The sequence below is a fragment of the Alnus glutinosa genome, chromosome 4 (genome assembly GCF_958979055.1).
Source record: "Alnus glutinosa chromosome 4, dhAlnGlut1.1, whole genome shotgun sequence".
Lineage (NCBI taxonomy): Eukaryota > Viridiplantae > Streptophyta > Magnoliopsida > Fagales > Betulaceae > Alnus > Alnus glutinosa.
In genome coordinates this window covers 14,780,964-14,802,476 of record NC_084889.1, presented here as the reverse complement: position 1 = coordinate 14,802,476, position 21,513 = coordinate 14,780,964, and the positions used below count along the sequence as shown (strand labels likewise).

At 38.7% G+C, this 21,513-nt stretch overlaps 2 protein-coding genes across 3 annotated transcripts; one reads left to right on the top strand and one right to left on the bottom strand.

The window, feature by feature from the left end:
- Positions 1-817: 817 nt before the first annotated feature.
- Positions 818-5,124, bottom strand: LOC133865995 (AAA-ATPase At2g18193-like). Its single transcript, XM_062302537.1, has 2 exons — positions 4,131-5,124; positions 818-1,486 (listed from the first exon to the last, which is right to left on the bottom strand). Exons 1-2 carry the CDS (start codon positions 5,100-5,102, stop codon positions 983-985), a joined length of 1,476 nt encoding a protein of 491 aa, XP_062158521.1. The 5' UTR covers positions 5,103-5,124; the 3' UTR covers positions 818-982.
- LOC133865996 (uncharacterized) lies at positions 4,997-21,054 on the top strand. 2 transcript variants are annotated; one of them, XM_062302538.1, is made up of 3 exons: positions 5,104-5,114; positions 17,488-17,556; positions 18,856-21,054. In XM_062302538.1, exons 2-3 carry the CDS (start codon positions 17,530-17,532, stop codon positions 19,543-19,545), a joined length of 717 nt encoding a protein of 238 aa, XP_062158522.1. In that variant the 5' UTR covers positions 5,104-5,114; positions 17,488-17,529; the 3' UTR covers positions 19,546-21,054. The 2 variants fall into 2 exon arrangements, 1 of the variants encoding a protein (XP_062158522.1); XR_009899850.1 differs by lacking the exon at positions 17,488-17,556 and having other exon boundaries at positions 4,997-5,114.
- The last annotated feature ends 459 nt before the right edge of the window (positions 21,055-21,513 follow it).

Below are 21,513 nucleotides of genomic sequence, written 5' to 3'. Positions count from 1 at the left end.
TGAAAGTGATGCTTTTTGGAAAAAAAAAAGAAAAAAAAAAGGGTGAATTAACCAATTATTTCAGTTTGAAATTCGAAAAATACTCTTACCAACACCAATTTAACCGATACTCGATCCTAGCACCAGTGACATTATTAGCAAAGCGATAGCCACCGAAAATTCTACTAGTTTTAGGCACACATGCTTAGTCACAAGAGTCATATGTCCAAACGATGCCACTGGTAGGATGCTGGGCAAAAGGCACATGCTTTTAAAAGGACTATTATTTTCACACCAAAATGAAAAAAAGAAAAAAAAAGAAAAAAAAATTTAGGAGAAACAGGAGAGGAGAAGATGGAGGGGGCTTTGGTAAGTGAGAATGCTTTCAAAAACATTGATGAAAAGAACCCATTTTTTTTTTTTAATTAATGACTGAATTATCAATCATACATTTTAAATTATTTTATTAATTATGAATAATTTTCACAATCAATTTATAAAATAACTACAGTAAAAACTCGAGTATTTTCCTAAAGTTAATACTGCTGGCCCCTTTTTCCCGTTGCTCCAGTTTTTACTCGATGTCTCAGAAGAATAAAACCTGGTTAAAAAATATTTACCTGAAAACATGGAACTACGGAAGTTTCAGATCCTGCCCAAACTTTTCACAGACACATCAATAAGCAAAGGGATGGTACCTAGCGGGTACAGGGGGCATTGATTAGCATAAACTCTAGGACCATGCTATCAAGTGACTGTAGCAAACTAGAGACATTCCCCAGCATGAACTCTAGGACCATGCTATCAAGTATCAAGTGACTGTAGCAAACTAGAGACATTCTTTCGACACAAATCTGTTTTGTATATACCACATTTTTATCCTACAACTATCACACATTGCTTTCTAAATGATATGTCACCATTACATGAAATTTATTGTTTCATTTGATAACTAACTACTGAAAAAGTGTAGCATTTCTCAAAATGTTTTACACTTGTCGGCTCATCGGCTGCGACCTCGACCTCTTCCTCTTCCTCTCACAGCTTTTCTCCTAAAATTTCTAGCAATTCTCATCAGTTTCAACCTCTTTGCTTCATGATCTTCTCCAGTCTTCTTAGTCCCTTCTTCATTTTTAATTTCATTGCTTGCAACCTTCTTACGCTTGAGCAAATTAACAAGCTCTCCAAAAGCAACATTGGCATCATCACTCTTCATTAGCTCCTCGGCAACCTCGGCTGGGGTGACCTCTGTGCTGTCTATTAGGCCTTCGATTTCTCCAAAGAGGTGGTGGGTGCTGCGCTGATGAATGCCGAGGTAATTAGAGGCCAAGATTTTGAACCCATGACTAGTGCAGTATGACATGTTAATGTGCACATCCATTCGACCAGGACGCAGCAAGGCAGGGTCAAGCCGATCCTTGTGGTTCGTGGTGAACACAATAATCCGTTCGTCGCCACAGCTTGACCACAAACCGTCAATGAAGTTCAGTAGACCTGAAAGCGTCAACTGCAAAATCATAACTTCATAAGATCCACTTAGAAAGATAAATAATAGGGAAAAATACACGTATATCTCTCAAATTACCACTCAATTGTTAATGTCTCTCTTAAACTATTAATTTGTATCAATGTCCCACCTCAAACTACTAAAATATGTCAATGTTCCCTTAAGACTAACAAAAAGGCAACAATGACCCTAATTTTTTTTTTCAATAAGATAAAAATATCCTTATAAATTAAAAATAAAAAATAAAAAAAATAACTTTTTAAAAAACAAATTAAAAAAAAAAAAATAACTGAAATTTTTTAAAAAACAAACAAACAAAAAAAAACCGGTTTTTATTTTTTATTTTATTTTTAAAGTTTTTGTTTTTGTTTTGTATAACTTTTTGTTATTTTAGTTTTTTTTTTTTAAAAAATTAATAATTTTATGAAGGGTATTTTTGTCATTAGGGATGACATTGACATTTTTCAATAGTTTAGGGAAAAAATTGACATAATTTGGTAGTTTGGAAAAGACATTGACAATGAGGTAGTAATTTGAAAGGGTTATGTGTATTTTTCCCTAAATTATAAAAGAGGTTATAAGTGCTAAATCATGTTCATTATTATACAAGATTGAAATTTATAAGTGATTATAAAAAGTTCTGATTGTAATTTAACTAGTCCTTTTAGAGCATTCCAAACAGCTTCCATATTGCTCATTCCCTTGCCCACATATAAATTACAAAAAACCACCCACGACAAATACCTTGTCAATTTCTTAAGTATTGAGAATGTTACAATTCTACTCAATGTGTAGAAAACTAAATGAGTTTCCCTATCCATTATTTTAATACATAATATTTCTCTTTCATCGTTCATCTCTCATCTCTTTGCCTTTTATTGGGGATTAAGTTGAAATTTTGTGAAAAAAAAATTGAGGATAGGTAAGAACTTATATTTGTAAAGAAAGAATATTTAATATATAGAAAAAGATAAAGGAGGCTATTGTGCAGTGTATTTGGATAGGAAAAAAGTAGTTTTGTTTTCTAAATTTAAGGAAAATCAAAGGGAAGCTGTGTGGAGCTCTTAAACACACTTAAACAGGGACATGCGAATTTTTTTATTGGAATGGGCCAAAGCGTGAATGAGAAATATTTTAAGATAATGGGTCAAAGTATGAATAAAAAATATATTACTATTGAAGATTAAATTAATATATAATAAATAAAATTAGTATCCATTCATTTTTAACAAAATCAAATATAAATATAATTGTTTCTTAATACATTTTAATTTTCAATTCAAACACCTATTAAAATGGAACTTAACATTTTGCCATAACCGTGTCGCTTCAGCTTCAACGTTACTGTCTTTGTTGCATTAAAAACTCTTACGTTGTTCTTGAAGACTATTGATCATGCCTAATTTTTTTAATAATAGATTTAGGTTGTTCATGATAGATTTGAGCTATTTAAAGCTTAAGTATAAAATAATTTTTGTTATAATAAGGCCAAGGCCAAGCTTTTTATCTTTTTTTGGTAAGGGATAAGCTTATTTATTTTAGGCTAAGTATATAAATTTAGCTATTTATATATATATTATAATAATAAAATCTTTAAAATAGAGGAGGGTTATAGTCAGATAAATATTAAGGGTATCAAATTTTTTACCAAGATATGAGTATCAAGATGATATGAAACTTATTTATTAAAGATGATCAAAACAATTAGTAAAACAAAAAAAATACTACAGGTATTAACGAATAAACTCCACATAATCTTAATACACATTTTTTAATAAAAAATTTGGTACCTCTAATATTTCTCTCATGGTCATCACATGCCATCCCCTCCCTTCGTCTCAAGTTTTAGAATTATATCGTACATATAATTAGTGTTTTTCTTTATCCTAACAGCAACATAACAGAATATATTATCAGATTAGCATAAATAATTAACATAAACACAACGGGAATGTTTGGCAAGTTACACAAACAATGCAAAATCGTGCATTCTAACTTTTTTTTCCAAATTTTTACATTTTTAAAAAACAATCGACATCAAAATATTTTAACTTTTTTCATTTTTTTTTACTATTTAAATAAAAAAATTCACTACAATATAAAACCTTTTTACTTTTCTATGCAAATTCATTTTTCTTTATATTACATCCATCACTTTTTACGAACTAAAAAATTCATTCCCACTATTCTATTGTGCTCCCTCACATGCCAAACATACCAACAATATTTATTCAGGGAGGTAATAGGATATGGTTAGATTGTATTAAGTCTATTGTTTTATCATAGTGTTCATCTCTGGTTTTTTAGAGCTTCTGCTGTAGTTTCTCTCCGTGATAGGAATGAAATCAATACTAATTTCTCAAAAAAAAAAAAAAAAAAAAAAAAATTATTAACGAAGCTGGCAATAAGATGTGTTTTCAGAAATTGAAGGGCCAGCAAATACATGAATCGCTGAACCAAAAGGCAAAGCTGTTTGTTTTGAAAGCGATGGATTTTCTTGGTAAATCTATCAACCGAAAATATTAATTAAAAGATTTGGATTTCATTTAAATAATAATTAATCTTTCCATGATTATGCTTCTCATTTCTCTCGAACAAAAGCGATTAGTTTATAAATAAACGACAAATGTAAAACTTTACTAACCTTGGAGGAACAAGCTTGAAGCTCGTGAGGATTTTGGCGATCTTGCATCTCCACGCTGCAATCTATATCCTCAATCACCAGAATAGACCGATTGGTGGTGGACAACAAAATCCTCCTCAGATCGGAGTTGCCGTAAATACTGGTCAGCTCCAAATCATAGATGTCGAACTTGAGGTAATTGGCCATGGCCGCAATCAAGCTCGATTTACCCGTACCAGGGGGACCGTACAACAAGTAGCCTCTCTTCCAAGCCTTACCCACCTTCTTGTACAACTCCTTCCTCCTCACAAACCTGTCCAAGTCGTCAACGATGGCCTTTTTGAGCTCTGGGTCCATGGCCAAAGTGTCGAATGTGGCCGGATGCTCCAGATTGACGGAACCCCACATGCCCGAACCCCCTCCGTCCATGTCGTCGGCCGGACAATCGCGGTTATACAGCTTGACAACCTTCTCTTGTTCTTTGATAGCGCTGGCTCTGAGAAGAACGTAGGGCAGGTAAGAATTGAGCACTTGGTCCTTGAACTTCTTGTTGAATATCAGCTCGAAGAAGCGCTTCTCGCCGGAGCGTTGGTTCTTGGGTTCGGTACAGATGAACCGCCACTTGACGTGGAAGTTCTCGAACCTGTCGTTGATCTCCTCCCCCTTCTCGATGGCCACGCTGATGTGCTTTTGGCGCGGGGTCTTGCTGACTCGGAGGCGCTCCGTGGCGGGGCTGATCTTGGTGCGCAGGTAGACGTCGGAGGCTTCGTAGAGCTGGTTGCGGGTCATACCGGAGCACTCGTCGATGACGAGGGTGAGAGTGGAGGAGAGGGGGGTGAATAGGTAGTTCAAGGCGGAGCCGAGATATGCGCGGAGCTCGTGGGGGACGATCTCGTTGACCATGGACCGGACCAGCATCATGGAGGCGGCGACGGAAGCATAGGCGGAGAACAGCGTGGACGCCGTGGAGGGCATGTCTTTTAGAGAAAACATTGTGGATTTGTGGTAATTGCATTCCCGTTTTGTTTCTTTTATAGCCCGTTTGTAATAAATGACACACGTGAACGTTTTGTCTGTTTATTTATTTATTTTATTTTACTTTAGTAAATTAATATATATATATATATATATATTAACTAATTATTAAATCTTGGTAGCTTCATTTATCTTAATTTTAGTTAATTATTATATGACTGACATTTAATATAGTAAAAATCAGTGTTTATAATTAGTATTTGTAAAACAAAAAATTAAATATTAATTGTACGAGAATATTTACTTTTACATAGGGAATTTCTTTTTCTTTTTTTTTTTTTTTTTTTTTTGGGTTGTTGTAAGTTTTCCTTGGCAAATGGCACGTTTGGGATGGTCATGCTAGACGAGTGCATGGCTAAGAATTATTTCGGTATACACAATAATATCACCCAACTTGACCCCCAAGTTTCATGAATCTTGGATCAGGCACGAATCCAAACACGTCAAATGAGTTTATTGGTAACAAAATGCTAGATTTATAATTATTTTAATATTTATTTGATCGAAAGATATTAAATTTATTTTAGTGATTGTAGTGACTTCAACACATGCCGACACATAAGCAAGTGGTTAAAAAATTATTAGTCTAACATTTATTATTACTGTATACATAAATTGGTTCGGATTCAATTAATTATATCATTATGATTAATTGAATTACACTTTTGATTTAATTGAGTTCATTAACATAAAATAGATTCTAAAATTACTTCATGGTTTTAAAATATAGATAGATCAAATGTTCCCTTTGTGTAGGGCAGAGCCAACATTTGAGATTTGGGAGGACAAGATTGAAAAAAATAAATAAAATAACAAAACTTTGGGATCGTGTATGCAAACGCATATAGCTAAAAGAAAAATATTACACTCATATTAAGGGCGTTTCTCAGTAGAAAAGGGCATTCTACATTTTGGTACTTCACCATTGTCCATGTTAGAATATTTAATATTATTATTTATGATTTATTGTCTTTCGTAATAGAATTTGTTCTCTACTTAATTTAGTTTATGATTTTTTACTTACTACTCATTCTCTTTCTATTAATAGAGAGTTATGTGATACAATTCTATGCACTCTTTTATATTTTATTCTTCAATATATTTAACATGATATGAGAGCCACTTTTCTATGACTTTCAACAAACGTCTTTTGACACTTCAGATCTCTCTAACTATCTCATAGTTCTAGTTGTAACAAATGCTATCCAACGCCTCTATCGCCGCTATCAATAACTTCCGTCTTCCCACCATCACCACATCTCATTTTAGAAAATTGATACCAGAATCAACTTTGCAAGGTACACATCTGTCCATCTAAGAAAGGTGCGACACCATCGACAACTCCACGCCCCACCCAAGACTACTATCCGTGCAGCCCCGTGCCTCCAAATTGGTCCAATCGCCTTAGAATTCATGCCAACCAATATATCTACCGTCGCCGGGTCTATATCCGTCGAGACTTGCCTCTCAGGAATTTCCACGCGCCTCCACATGCTGCCTCAAGCTTCTATAGTCAATTCACGCGCCATACGCGCATTGTTTGCCCATTGTGCATGTGTGCTCCACAGATTGGATTGACCCAATCTGTGACCCACTCCAATGGGTTAATGTCAACCCAAACCATCAACCATTTCAACCTAGTTTATCGGGTTCAACCAATTTTGAACTCAGTATTTTCAGAGGATCTTCAATCGGGCTCAATTCCATTCCAATGCTTCCTCAACCGGTTCAGTTCGATTCCAGAGCCTACTTAAACGATTTAGTTTGGTTCCTGTGCACCATCAACTGATTCAGCAAGGTTGCAAAAAAAATCGTCCGATTCAACCCTCTTCAGGCCTTTTTTTATTTATTTATATTTCGGTTCAGACCCTTTTCAACCCAATTCGGTCCAATTTCATGACCCGGTCCGTTGGGTCGACCCAATCCATGGGGCTTCCATCCAAATCGGCCCATTTATTGACCTAGGCTTAACTGGATAGGCCAACCAAGCCCATCATCACCCCTCAACTCAACTTGGTCCAAAACTTGTGAAAATTTAGAATGACTTCTAATATAAAACAAGTGTGTGTGTGCACAGAGTTTTAACAAAATAATATCAATGCGGAATTTAAAAGACACAAGAATTTTGTTAACGAAGTGGAAACTCAATAAGAGAAAAACCACTCCGGGGCAGCCAAACCCAGGATATCCACTATTCAGAAAACAAGACTAGTTACAAAGTAGTAGCACTTACATACCTCTGATGCAGTGGTTGTACCTTGAACTCTAACGTGTAACCCAACACGAACTCCTCCCAATCAGGTCTCCTACCTGAAGGGGTCTTCAATGGAATCCTTTACGTTAGGGTCAACCCCTAAGATAGACTTCAGATCAAGGCAGCAACAGCACACACAGCAACGGCTTAAGAGAGACTAACTCAGCACAATAACTCTACAATATAACTCTCTAAGCACCAAGGAATTCAATACCGAATTCTTGTAGTTCTCAAGCCTAGGGACCTCTATTTATAGGCTGTAGGTTCAAATGAGCCTCTGGCTTGATAAACCTAGGCGCCGTCCGGACGGTAGACATAAAGGCATCCAAACGGACAATTGTACGATCGGCTTTCCAAAATTTCGCTGAAATTCTTTCCCGATTTAAGCCGCATCCAGACGATGTTTCCTTGTCGTCCGGACGGTGGCACTTCAGTTGCACGCAATTTCCATATTAAGGCTTCACGCATCCGGACCAAGGGAATGGTCGTCCGGACATCTGAATTTTGAATGCGAAACTTGCCTTATGGATGAGCGTGTTCGGACAGGAATCCACATTGTCCGGACGGTTGCAGCAATCTTCCTATATCTGTGTTTTAGAAAGAAATCCCATAGCTGGTCGAACACTGAGTGTCGTCCGGACGTGCCATTGAAACGTACGGACGGATGCAAGCTGGAATAGTTCAAAGATTTTTGACACAGAAGAAGGTCCGGACGGAAAGTTCTCGTCGTCCGAACAGTTGGACATCCGGACGGCTACAAGGGATCTGATTTCTCTGGCTTATAGACTGTGCAAAATCTTCTAGAAGAACTCTGAATAGCTGAATCCCTGTTTAAATGCTTCATTACATAGAAGTGATTTTGTCCAACAGAATGTAGCCAATTACAAACTAACAACTTTGAAAAATTGAAATTGACTTCTAATATAAAGTAAGTGTGTGTGTGCACAATGTGTTAACAAAATAATGCGGAAATAAAATAACACAAGATTTTTGTTAACGAAGTGGAAAACTCAATATGAGAAAAACCACTCCGGGGCAGCCAAACCCAGGATATCCACTATTCAGAAGACAAGACTAGATACAAAGTAGTAACACTCACATACCCCTGATGCAGTGGTCGTACCTTGCTCTCTAACGTGTAACCCAACACGAACACCTCACAACCAGGTCTCCTACCTGAAGGAGTCTTCAATGGAATCCTTTACCTTAGGGCCAACCCCTAAGATAGACTTCAAATTAAGCGCAGCAACAGCACACACAACAACGGTTTCAGAGAGATCAACTCAGGTCAATAATCTCACCCTCTAAGCACTAATGGAATTCAATACCGAATTCTTGTAGTTCACTAGCCTAGGGGCCTCTATTTATAGGCTGACAGTTCAATGAGCGTCTGGCTTGATAAAAATGAGCGCCGTCCAGACGGTGGTCATAGGCTGTCCGGACGGACAACTGTGCGACCGAAATTCTAAAAATTTTGCTGAAAATCTTTCCTGTTTGAGAGCCGTGTCTAGACGGTGTTGCCTTGTCGTCCAGAAGGTCGCATGTTCGCTGCAAGTAATTTCCATATAGAGGCTTCGCTCGTCCGGACCAGGAGGATGGTCGTCCGGATGGTTGATCTGATGCACGCAATTTCCATATTTGATACATGCGCATCCGAACCATGATGACTGGCATCCGGACGTCTAGATTTGAATTGCGATACTTGCCTTATGGATGAGCGCGTCCGAACGGGAATCCACGTTGTCCGGACGGTTGCAGCAATCTTCCCATATCTGTGTTTTGGAAAGAAATCTTGAAGCTTGATCGAACACTGAGAGTTGTCCGGACGTGCTGCTGAAACGTCCGGACGGATGCAAGCTGGAGTAGTTCGAAGCTTCTCAGCACAGAGGAAGGTCCGGACGGGAATCCACATTGTCCGGACGGATGATGCTTTGGATAGCTGGGCGTCCAGACGGAATAGCACATCGTCCGAACGGATGTTGCTGACTGATGAGCGTCCGGATGGAATACCACGTCGTCTGGACGGCTGACAGGGAACCGAAATGAACTTCCTTAAAAACTTCACAGAATCTTCTTGAAGAACATAGCTGAAGAGTAGACTCTTGATAAAGCAGCATCCCTGTGAAAGCAGCAACATTACATAGAAGTGATTTTGTCCAACAGAATGTAGCCAACACAAAAACTAACAAACTCCCCTTTTGGCCATTCTGGGACAAAAATCACTTGACCGGTTAAAAATACAATCCCGGTCCAAATAAAAAATTACTCCCCATTTTTTGTCACAAAAGGACAAAGGGTAAAACAGAGTAATAATAAAAACTAAAAATTACTCCCCCTAAGTGTCTCAGAAGGACAAGGGTAAATAGAGTAATAATATCCACAGACAAAAACGTTCTAAAATTCAAAACAATAGGAAAATAGAGAAGAGTCTGCAAGTGGCCCAAAAGAGAGGAACAAAAAATCCTCCAAGTACCAAATCCTGTTGATCCACTGAAATCAAGTAACAGAGAGAAATCTGTATAAAAAGCTGGATTTGTACTACTTTGGCTTCTAGCTCAGGAAGCCGGGAACCATGGACTAAAAAATCTTCAATCTCTTGATTTTGCAAAGCCTAAAACTGGTTATCCGCAGATTGACATCCTCTAAGCAACTGGTTTGCTAGATAAATGAGAAGATTTACCACTGAACCTCTAACTGATACAGATCTGAGGGAATGCTACGGAAGGCTCTGCATGAGCTAGGGGAAAAAGTTCATCTTAATCCTGAGACCTTTGGAATTTGAACATCCGACTTCAACAATGGTCAGTTTTCCAAAGGATCCATCTGTCAGATATTGTGCTGGGAGCTGCTGGACAACATATTCCTGAAAAGATTTAAATAAAATTATTTTCAAAAATAACACCACAAAGAAATATTAGATCCTGTTAGTTCCAAAAAGAAAGTGGTATTAGGACAGCTGTCAATTGGATGCCCAAGAATTACAAAAACAATGATCGCAACCCAAATGACCCAGATATATCAATATCAACCCGACACATAGACAAAATAGGATTTTCATGCACACTATCTCAAAAATATCCCAACAAATATTCCAATTTTCTAAAAGCACAAAAACTTAAAAGAATAACGGAAGACACAATGAAGATCATGGGATGAGAAGAGATATACAAAGAATGCCAAAATCTCGGGAGAAATCCACGAGAAAAACACACAACATGCAATGATAAATCAATAAAAATGCAAAGATGTGTGTATGGCAGAAAAAGAGACGTAAGTCTTAAACCTGTAGAGGTCCCGTCTGGCATGTCACTTAACCATCCGAACGGCTACTGCTAGGATAGCACACAGCAAGACTGCGCTCGTTCGGACATAAGAATGGGTCCGTCCGGACGCTTCACACTGAAAATCTGAAACTGGAGAAAAATTTGTAGAAAAATATTTTTTCCCTAAAGTTAGCTTTAGAACACGCATGTATAATCAACTGATAAAACAGTCAAATAGCATTGCAAAAATATACAAAGATATAAATGAGAGTTAAATATTCAATAAGCACAAATTTCCCTGCAGATAGAAATTTTAAATAGATTACTCAACTCATGCAATGCGTGCGTGTGTGTGTGAAGACTTTTCCCAAAAGGTATGAATTTAATTGATATGACAAAAAGCAACTAGATTTTCTAGACAAGAGAGAAAATCAATGAAAGATCAGTTAAAAGTCAAACCTTATTAATTACTAGGGCCTAGCCACCCTCATCTGATACACTCCCCCTAAGATGCAGCACCTAATTGTTTTACTTGTACCATGAAGGACAAGGTAGAATTTTACTTGCACTATGAAGGACAAGGCTTATTTCAGTACAGAAGCAGTGAATGTAAGCATATAGCACAGAAAACTGAAGAATTACTGCTTGATTCTAGTGATTCTACAACCTAGAGAGTGCCAGAATTTTTAGGCTCTAGGTTCAACTAGCATGTGGTCAATTTGACCATCTTAATCAAAGACATCTCTCTCATTAGAGTTTCTAGAAGCAAGAAGTCAGAGAGGAAAATGATGTACCTTAGGGGAGCTTTGGATAGTGCACATTTTCATCGCATGAGGAAATTAACTATCTATCATTAAGATGCCACAGGAAAACTTAGCAGATATCATGCATAAACTCTCAGTCATATAAAAGCATATTTAATCAATGCACAATGAACTGAGATATTAGGAAAAAACACATGCAATATCTGAAAAGCTATCAAAAGAAAAAATAAAGTTTCGCATCTTCTCCCCCAATTATTTTATTATTATTATTATTATATTTTTTTGTTGAAAACCAATAAACAAAAAAACAACGAAGACATGCTTATGGAAAAGGAAATGACATCTAGTCCCAGCATGTAAGGTAAAATCAAACCTGTCCTCAGGGAGAGAGGTTTAGAAATACCAAGACAGAAAAGCAACCGCCCGACATGCTTTAACTGTCATCCCCACAAAAATATCTGCAGAAGTTTCTCAAGATAACAAGAGAGAAATATAGGGGATAAAATGGTTCCTCAAACAAAGTGCAAGGCATGAATAAGATTTGGCATAATCAACTATGCAATGCAAACATACCTGACATGCACTAGGATTTAGGAACCAAAATCCTAGGCATTCGGCTTTGATGTGGCCATACTTACCACAGTGATGGCATGAGGGAAAATGCCTTGATGATAATGCCGTTGTTGCCGAAAAGCATGATGAGGCTTGGAAGGTTTAGAGCTAGACTTACCTGTCTTTTGCACTGTTTTCCTGATCCGAGGCTGCTGATGTCGGATCTGAGGACAGTGTAGCTTGATGTGTCCAGAGACACCACAATGATAGCAGGTAGGCTGACTTCGTTTGCTGAAATGCTTCTTGAAAGGCTCTGTAATTTTAAGATTAGCATTTTCACAAATAACAAAGTCCTTACCTCTTTGAGATATATCCCTCCTATGGGGCGGAACATATTTATCTGAGGAAGAATCTTCAATTTCACTTTTCCTCAGAGCATCCTGCTTAATCCAAGGCCTGTGGTATTTCAACAAATAATAGTTTGGCCTAATATGACCAATTTTCCCACAATTGTAACAAGTAGGAACAAATTTATCTCGTGTTCCTGATTCTTTGGATTTTGGCTTCACACAATTATTCAAGCAAGAATTTTCAGAACAAGCTGCATCTACTATCACAGGCTTAATATCAACAGAATCTAATTCAAAATCCGAAGCATGTGAAGTAGAAGTACTCATATCATCAACAACTAAAGCAGGCTTGTTAGAAATATCTGAATGAATATAAAGCATGCTTTTCAAATTATCACTAAAGAATTTTGCCAATTTATTCTCAAGTTCATCAATAATATTAAGCAACATGGTATCTCAGATTTCAAAGAGTCAATCAAGGCATGTGATTCAGATAACTGAACAATCAAATATTCTTTTTCTTGCTTCACATTTTTTAGCTCTTTTGGAGAAACAAGTTTATCTAATTTAGCAAAAACTTTAGAGAGCTCAATATCACAATTTTCTTCAGATAACTAAGAGAAATCCATGATAAAAGGTGTAATAAAAAAATAGAAGTCACAAAGAGATGTGGATCGTACTCAGGAAATAAATCTTTAACAGAGTGTACCTGCTCTGATACCAATTGAAAAATTGAAATTGACTTCTAATATAAAGCAAGTGTGTGTGTGCACAATATGTTAACAAAATAATGCAAAAATTAAATAACACAAGATTTTTATTAACGAAGTGGAAAACTCAATATGAGAAAAACCACTCCGGGACAGCCAAACTCAGGATATCCACTATTCAGAAGACAAGACTAGATACAAAGTAGTAACACTCACATACCCCTGATGCAGTGGTCATACCTTGCTCTCTAACATGTAACCCAACATGAACGCCTCCCAACTAGGTCTCCTACCTGAAGGGGTCTTCAATGGAATCCTTTACCTTAGGGCCAACCCCTAAGATAGACTTCAGATTAAGCGCAACAATAACACACACAGTAACGGCTTCAGAGAGACCAACTCAGGTCAATAATCTCACCTTCTAAGCACTAATGGAATTCAATATTGAATTCTTGTAGTTCTCAAGCCTAGGGGCCTCTATTTATAGGCTAACAGTTCAAATGAGCGTCTGGCTTGATAAAACTAAGCACCGTCTGGACGGTGGTCATAGGCCGTCCGGACGGACAATTGTGAGACCGAAATTTTGAAAATTTCACTAAAAATCTTTCCAATTTGAGAGCCGCATCAGGACGGTGTTGCCCTGTCGTCCAGATGGTCACACGTTCGCTGCAAGTAATTTCCATATAGAGGCTTCGCTCGTCCGGACCAGGAGGATGGTCCTCCAGACGGTTGATCTGATGCACGCAATTTCCATATTTGATACACACGCGTCCGGACCATGATGACTGGCGTCCGGACGTCTAGATTTGAATTGCGATAGTTGCTTTATGGATGAGCGCGTCCGAACGGGAATCCACGTCGTCCGGACGGTTGCAGCAGTCTTCCCATATCTGTGTTTTGGAATGAAATCTTGAAGCTTGATCGAACACTGAGAGTCGTCCGGACGTGCTACTGAAACGTCCGGACGGATGCAAGCTAGAGCAGTTCTGTTAGTATTTTGGCTACATTCTGGATAAAACAAAAATACTTTATGTAATGGTTGCTTTTTAACAGGACAATCGGTTGTTCAATCATCATGTATTCAAAAAACGGTTTTTAAATCAGAATCTTCATATATTTAGACATCTATTGTTCATAAGCTTCTAGAAGTTATCCATGAAGAGTCCTTTGCAAAAACAAAGACAAATCAGCCGGTTCTTGTGCAACCGTCCCGACGGGCCTTTGAAGGCGTCTGGACGCCCCGCAGTGTCTTACAGATAAACATTGAAGACATCCGGACGTCAGAGCATCATCGTTCGGACGCTCGGTCAATTAGAAGTCGACACTATTTGGGAAGTATCTGTAATCCCTCCGGACGACTCGGCATCACGTCCGGATGATGTCCTGTATTTGCAGACCGTCCGAACGACTCAGAAATACGTCCAGACGATATCCAGTAGTTCAGATACCTCCAAAATTTCGTCTGTAGTGAAGACCGTCTGGACGCTTGGTCAAGCCACTCGGACGCAACCCTGATAAGGATAGAATTGCTCTGTTTCTGAAGGATATCGCAGAAATCCGTCCGGAAGGGGCAAACTTCCGTCCGGACGCTCGACAGACAGAGTCCGATTTTCAGCAGTTATTGAGGTCTCTTAAAGCCTATAAATAGGGGGCTCTAGGTTTGTGGTTTTGTACAGAATTCGGTGGTGAATTCCATAGTGCTTTGAGAGGGTGTTTAGGGAGAATCGAAGATCTGCTAGCTCTCAAGCCGGTACAAGTGTGTGCTCAAGTGTTCGTGTGAAGTCTATCTTAGAGGTTAGCCCTAAGGTAAATGAATCCATCAAAAACCCTTTCAGGTGGAAGATCTGGTTGGGAAGCGTTCGTGTTGGGCTACACGTCAGAGTTAAAGGTATGACTACTACATAGGGTTATGTGAGTACGAGTGTCTTGTAACTAGCTTTGTTTTTGAATAGTGGATTTCCTGGGTTTGGCTGCCCTGAAGTGGTTTTTTCTCTTCATAGAGTTTTCACTTCGTAAAAAATATCTTGTCTCATTTAAATTCCGAATTTAAGATATTTGTTTGCACACAAACACACACTTAGTTTGTTTTAGAAGTTAATAAATTATTTTCAATTGGTATCAGAGCTTGATACACTCTATTTTAGATTTATTTCTTGAGTGTATCCTTTTGACTTTTGTTTTTTTGATTATTATGTCTCAAAATCTTAATTCAGTTCCGCCCTTTGATGGGACAAAATATGGCTTTTGGAAAGCCCGCATGCGCTTCTTTTTAAAATCAATTGACGTCTGGTGGAAAATTGTTGAAACTAGTTGGATTAAACCAGAAGAAGCCAACGAAATTACTGTTACACAAACAAGCGCAAGGCTTTCGAATGATAAAACCCTCCATGCACTATGTCAAGCACTTTCACCATATGAATTCGCAAGAATTTCAAATTCTGAAATTGCTAAAGATGCATGGCAAATTCTAGAAACAACATATGAAGGCACAAAACTGGTAAAATCTGCCAAACTTCAAATGTTAATTTCTAAATTTGAAGAAATTAAAATGTTAGAAGAAGAGACATTCAGAGAGTTCTACACTAAGGTTAGCGACCTAAGTAACTCGATGGTGAGTCTTGGGAAGCAAATCTCGGATGTAAAACTTATCCGAAAGATATTAAGATCTTTGCCTGAGCGTTTCAGGATTAAGGTAACAACTATTGAAGAAAGCAAAGATCTGGAGGAGATGAAGATTGAAGAGCTGGTAGGATCTCTTCAGACATACAAATATTCCTTACCTCCGGTCAGAAAGGCAAAGACAATTGCCCTCAAGGCATCTAAGGCATCAAAGAAGAAATCCGCATTCTCTTCTGACGAAGACTCCGATGTTGATGAAGATGCAGCCAAGAACTTCGAGCGCTTTATGAAGAATAATAAATTCAAGAAGAAGTTCTCTGACAGATTAAGAAAGGATCCTCACACAACTGATACAGAAGAAGCAGAAAAGAAAGATCCTAGGGGTCCCCAGTGCTTCGAATGTTCAGGTTTTGGGCACATCAGGACTGAATGTGCAAATTTGAAGAAACAAAGAGGGAAAGCCTTTAATGCAACTCTCATCTATGAGTTTGAGAAAGAAGAAGAAGCTCCTGAGAAAGAAAAATTCCTGGCATTCGTTGCCCCATATGAAGATAAGGAGGATTCTCAGCCCTACTATTATGAGAATAGTGAAGAAGAAGATATGCAGTCAGCATATCAACTTCAATATGTGGAGTTCTTAAAGCTGAAAGAGAAATAAAAGCAGCAGGTACTAGAGCTGAACAGCCACAGGACTGAGAAGACCTCTATGCTCATAAAGATCAATGATTTAGAAGAGAGGCTACTGGAGACACTGTTACAACTAGAGAGAGTCTCAGACGAGAAGCTCACTCGCATGCTCTCCATTCAGAAGTGCCCAACTGACAAGACCAGACTCAGGTATGTTCCTACTTTTGATACTCCTTCTACCTCGAAGACCATTTTTGTGAAACCAGTTATTCCTGATATTCCACCCCCAAAAGTGGATAAGGGAAAAGCTGTAATGGAAATGGGAGTTCGTTTCATTCCTCAGCCTCCTGCCAAGCTTCCAATAAGAAGAAAGCCTCTCACATGCCATCACTGTGATGAGCCAGGGCACATCAGACCTAACTGCCCATATCGACAAGTTCAAAGGAAGAAAAAATGGCAGGCTCCTAAAACTCCCATGTGTCACCAATGCGGAGTTAGCAGTCATGTACGACCAAGGTGTCCTCCACTAAAGCCTTCCAAGCATCCTAAATCACCGCCTAGAAATCAAGTCCCAAAGCATCAACAGCTGTAGAAGCCTACTCAAGCGAAAAAGACTTGGGTCCCCAAGAAGACTGCAGAAAGGGAAATCTCCGGTGAAGGAACACCTTCAGACAGTTCCTTCATGCAAGATCTGGTCGGATTTCTGGCACTACAGCTGAAAAATGAAGGACATGACAAGGATGAGGACACCCACTCCCCGAAAGGGAACAAGCCTACCTAGTAGGTAAGGTCACACATGCCTAGGATTTTGGTTCCTAAATCCTAGAGCATGATAGGTACACTTGCATAGTTTACTTTATTCTGATCATCTAATAAATACTTTGCATGTTGTTGTGCAATAATTTTTTCTATTCCTATAATTCCTCTTGGGCTGTTTTTCTATCTTGTGACTCTCAAACCTCTCTCCCTGAGGTTAGGTTTGTTTTCACCTTCATGCTTGGTCAACCCAACTCTCTTTATTTTGAAAGCATGTTTGTTTTTTTATTAAAAAAAAAGGGGGTTAAAAGGATGTAGAGTTTTTCTTGTTGTATAACTTCCAGATATCGTATGTATGTTTAACTGATGTCTCAGTTTCTGATGCATTTTTTTTTTAAAATGCCTTTATATAACTGAGAATTTTTTTTTTATCTGCGAAATTTTCCAGTGGCATCCATTCTAGATAGTTGCTTTTCTCTTGCGATGAAAAATGTGCACTATTCAAGGCTCCCCTAAGGTAATTGTGTCTCTCCTCTAACTTGTAGCTTCTAGTTTTTTTTTTTAATGGGAGAGATTTTTTTTGCCAAGATGGTCAAATTGACCAACTCGCTAGTTGAACCTAGAACCCATAAACTCTGGCATTCTTTTTAGGTTGCAGCACCAAGTGATAAAAGGCATTCAAAAATGAATAAACATGGATAAATAAAAAGATCCACTGCTCATGCTAAATCTATTCTTGAACTTGTCCCTATAGAAATGGTCAGTGATCATTTCACTGCGAAAATAGATGATCACTAACGGACAAAGTAAAAGACAAACTGTTGCAGCTTAGGGGGAGTGTATCAAATGAGGGTGGCTAGGCCCTAGTAAAATAAGGTTTGACTTTTGACTGATCTAACATTGATTTTCTCTCTTATTTAGAAAATTCGGGTGTTTTAAGTCATATCAGCATACTTCATACCTTATTGAGAAAGCCTTCACACACACACGCATTGCTTGAGTTAAGTTTACTATTGAAATGTTCTTCCGTAGGGAAATTTTTGTGGTGTTTAAAACATAACTCTCAATTATATCTTGGATGTTTTATGAATGCTAATTGAACTAAGATATCAGTGTTATATACATGCATGCTCTGGAAATTATTTGGGAAATATTTTTCTGCTCTGTTTTCCTCAATTTTTTAGATTTTTTTTTTTTTTTTGTGTGTGTGTGTGTGTGTGTGAAGCGTCCGGACGGTGTGTAGGAGCGTCCAGACGGTTATCTTGTATGTCCGGACGGTGATTCTGGTTGTTCAGACGACCGTGTTTTTGCGATCTCTTACGTGGTACCTCGTCCGGACGTCACTTATGTTCCGTTTCGATGGTGCAACCCGTAGGGTTAAATCGCTTTCTCCCCGCACCGCAGCCCACTTTGTTGCCTCTTTTGGTTAGTTTTTGTCATCTTGTGCATTTTCTCACTGTTTTTTATGCATAGTTCTCACGTGCACGCGTCGTCTTTGGATTTTATGTCCACCCCAGGTATATTCTTACTCTTTTACTACCTTATTTTAAGGTTTCTTGCTTAAAATAGGTTGTTTTTAAGTGTTTATTATTTTGAGTTTAATATGTATTTTTTCTCAAAATATACTATTAATTGGGTTGCGATTATGTCTATTTGGTTCTCTATATGTTTGGGTTGTGTTTTCTTGATATTGTAAAATTTTGGATAGTCCATTTTACAGCCGTTATAATGCCCTTTTTTTTTTTGACTAACTGCTATTAACATTTTCATGGATTTGTGTCTGTGATTTTTTTATTTTTTTTTTGTGTTTATTCAGAAAACACGTCTTCAGACGGTTCTCCTCCCTGAGCCAGACAAAGAATTGAGGAATCAGTTACTGACCGATTGCATCGTATGCAATCACGACAGGTCCTATTTGAGCGGAATTTCTCCGAGCATATCTGAGCCAGTTCTGCTTCCTATTGCTCAGATGCTCCTGGAGAACCACTGGGAGTACCTTTACAATTGTGCCTGCCAGGCCTTTCCCAGACTAGTGCGGAAATTTTATGGCCATATGATTGTCACTCAGGATGATAGTCATGGACTGATTATGCAGACTATGGTCAGAGGCCAGACTATTCTGATAGGCCCCCAGCTTATTAGTTCAGTGATCGGGGTCCCTGTTTTGCCAGTCTCTGGAGTTCCATTTCCTGATGAGGCTCCCAGCATTGATTTTCTTCATGACTTCTTTGGGATGAGACCACAGCGTGAGGACAAGTCCCACTCCCAGATCAACATCGGTGCCTTCGCTCCTATGCACCAATTTTTAGCAAAAATTGTGGTGACAAACATCTGGCCTCAAGCTCGGTGGAGTAAGCTTACTCTCAAGAAGGCCACCCTTCTATATGTCATTGTGATGCGGACTCCATTTTGCCTATGCAAGCATATCTTGCATACTATGCTCGAGGTTCGCGATAAGAAGAACATGAGTCTGTCATTTGGGTGTCTGGTCTTCAAATCTGTCTGATCACTCAAATCTGCCTCGCTCATGGATTCCAGATCCCCTTGGCATACAGACTCTCATGAAGTCTAATACCCAGTTACGGCACGAGGCTCAAGGCACTGTTCCTCAGCCTCCACCAGATTTCCCCACAGCAGCCACATCATCATCATCTCAGGTTGTGCCTCCCTCGTTTGACATTGAGGCTGCTTTTGCACAGCTCATGACTTCCATGTCTGCTCTTCAGTGGGAAGTCAATCTTATCGGGGAGCGTGTCGAGCAGAGCCAGATCGACATCAAAGAATGCCTGAAATATCATCATCCCACGATGAATGATGATGATGATTGAGTATTTATTTTTTGTCATAATTTCATAACAATTTTATATTTTTGTTGACACTTTGTGTACTGTTTAAACTCTTATGGTTTTAATACTCTGTTTACCCTTTGTCATTGTGTGACAAAAAGGGAGAGTATTTTTTTATTGTTGTTTTTGGTGTTTCAGACCGGAAATGTATTTTCAAACCGGTCAAGTGTTTTTGTCCCGGAATGGCCAAAGGGGGAGTTTGTTAGTATTTTGGTTGCGTTTTAACAGGACAGTCAGTTGTTCAATCTTCATGTATTTGGACAACGGTTTTTAAATCAGAATCTTCATATATTCAGACATCTATTGTTCACAAGCTTCTAGAAGTTATCCATGAAGAGTCCTTTGCAAAAACCAAGACAATCAGCAGGTTCTTGTGCAACCGTCTGGACGGGCCTTTGAAGGCGTCCGGACGCCCCGCAGTGTCTTACAGATAAACATTGAAGACGTCCGGACGTCAGAGCAACACCATCTGGACGCTCAGTCAATCAGAAGTCGACACTGTTTGGGAAGTATCTGCAATCCGTCCGGATGACTCTGCATCACGTCTGGACGATGTCTTGTATTTACAGACAGTCCGGACAACTCAGAAATACGTCCGGACAATATTTAGTAGTTCAAATACCTCTAGAATTCCATCTGTACGGGGAAAGGTTTTAGTGAAGATCGTCCGGACGCTCGGCCAAGCCGTCCGGACGCAAACCTGATAAGGATAGAATTGCGCTGTTTCTGAATGATATCACATAAATCCGTCCGGACGTGGCAAACTTCTGTCTGGACGCTCAACAGACAGAGTCCCAATTTTCAGCAGTTTTTGAGGTCTCTAAAGCCCTATAAATATGGGGCTCTAGGTCTATGGTTTTGTACAGAATTTGGTGGTGAATTCCATAGTGCTTTGAGAGGGTGTTTAGGGAGAATCGAAGTTCCGCTAACTCTCAAGCCGGTGCCAGTGTGTGCTCAAGTGTTCGTGTGAAGTCTATCTTAGGGGTTGGCCCTAAGTTAAAGGAATCCATCAAAAACCCCTTTAGGTAGAAGATCTGGTTGGGAAGCGTTCGTATTGGGCTACACGTCAGAGTTAAAGGTATGACCCCTGTATAGGGTTATGTGAGTACGAGTGTCTTGTAACTAGCTTTGTTTTTAGATAGTAGATTTCCTGGGTTTGGCTGCCCCGGAGTGGGTTTTTCTTTTTATAAAGTTTCTACTTCGTAACAAATATCTTGTCTCATTTAAATTTCGCATTTAAGATATTTGTTTGCACACAAACACACACTTAGTTTGTTTTAGAAGTCAATAAATTATTTTCAAGTTCGAAGCTTCTTGACATAGAGGAAGGTCCGGACGGGAATCCACGTCGTCCGGACAGATAGTGCTTTGGACAGCTGGATGTCCGGACAAAATACCACGTCGTCGGGACGGATGTTGCTGACTGGGAACCGAAATGAACTTCCTTAAAAACTTCATAGAATCTTCTTGAAGAACATAGCTGAAGAGTAGAATCTGGATAAAGCAGCATCCCTGTGAAAACAACAACATTACATAGAAGTGATTTTGTCCAACAGAACGTAGCCAACACAAAAACTAACAAACTTGTTTCAAATTGGATCACCGGGTTTCAAGGTCCAACTCGATTC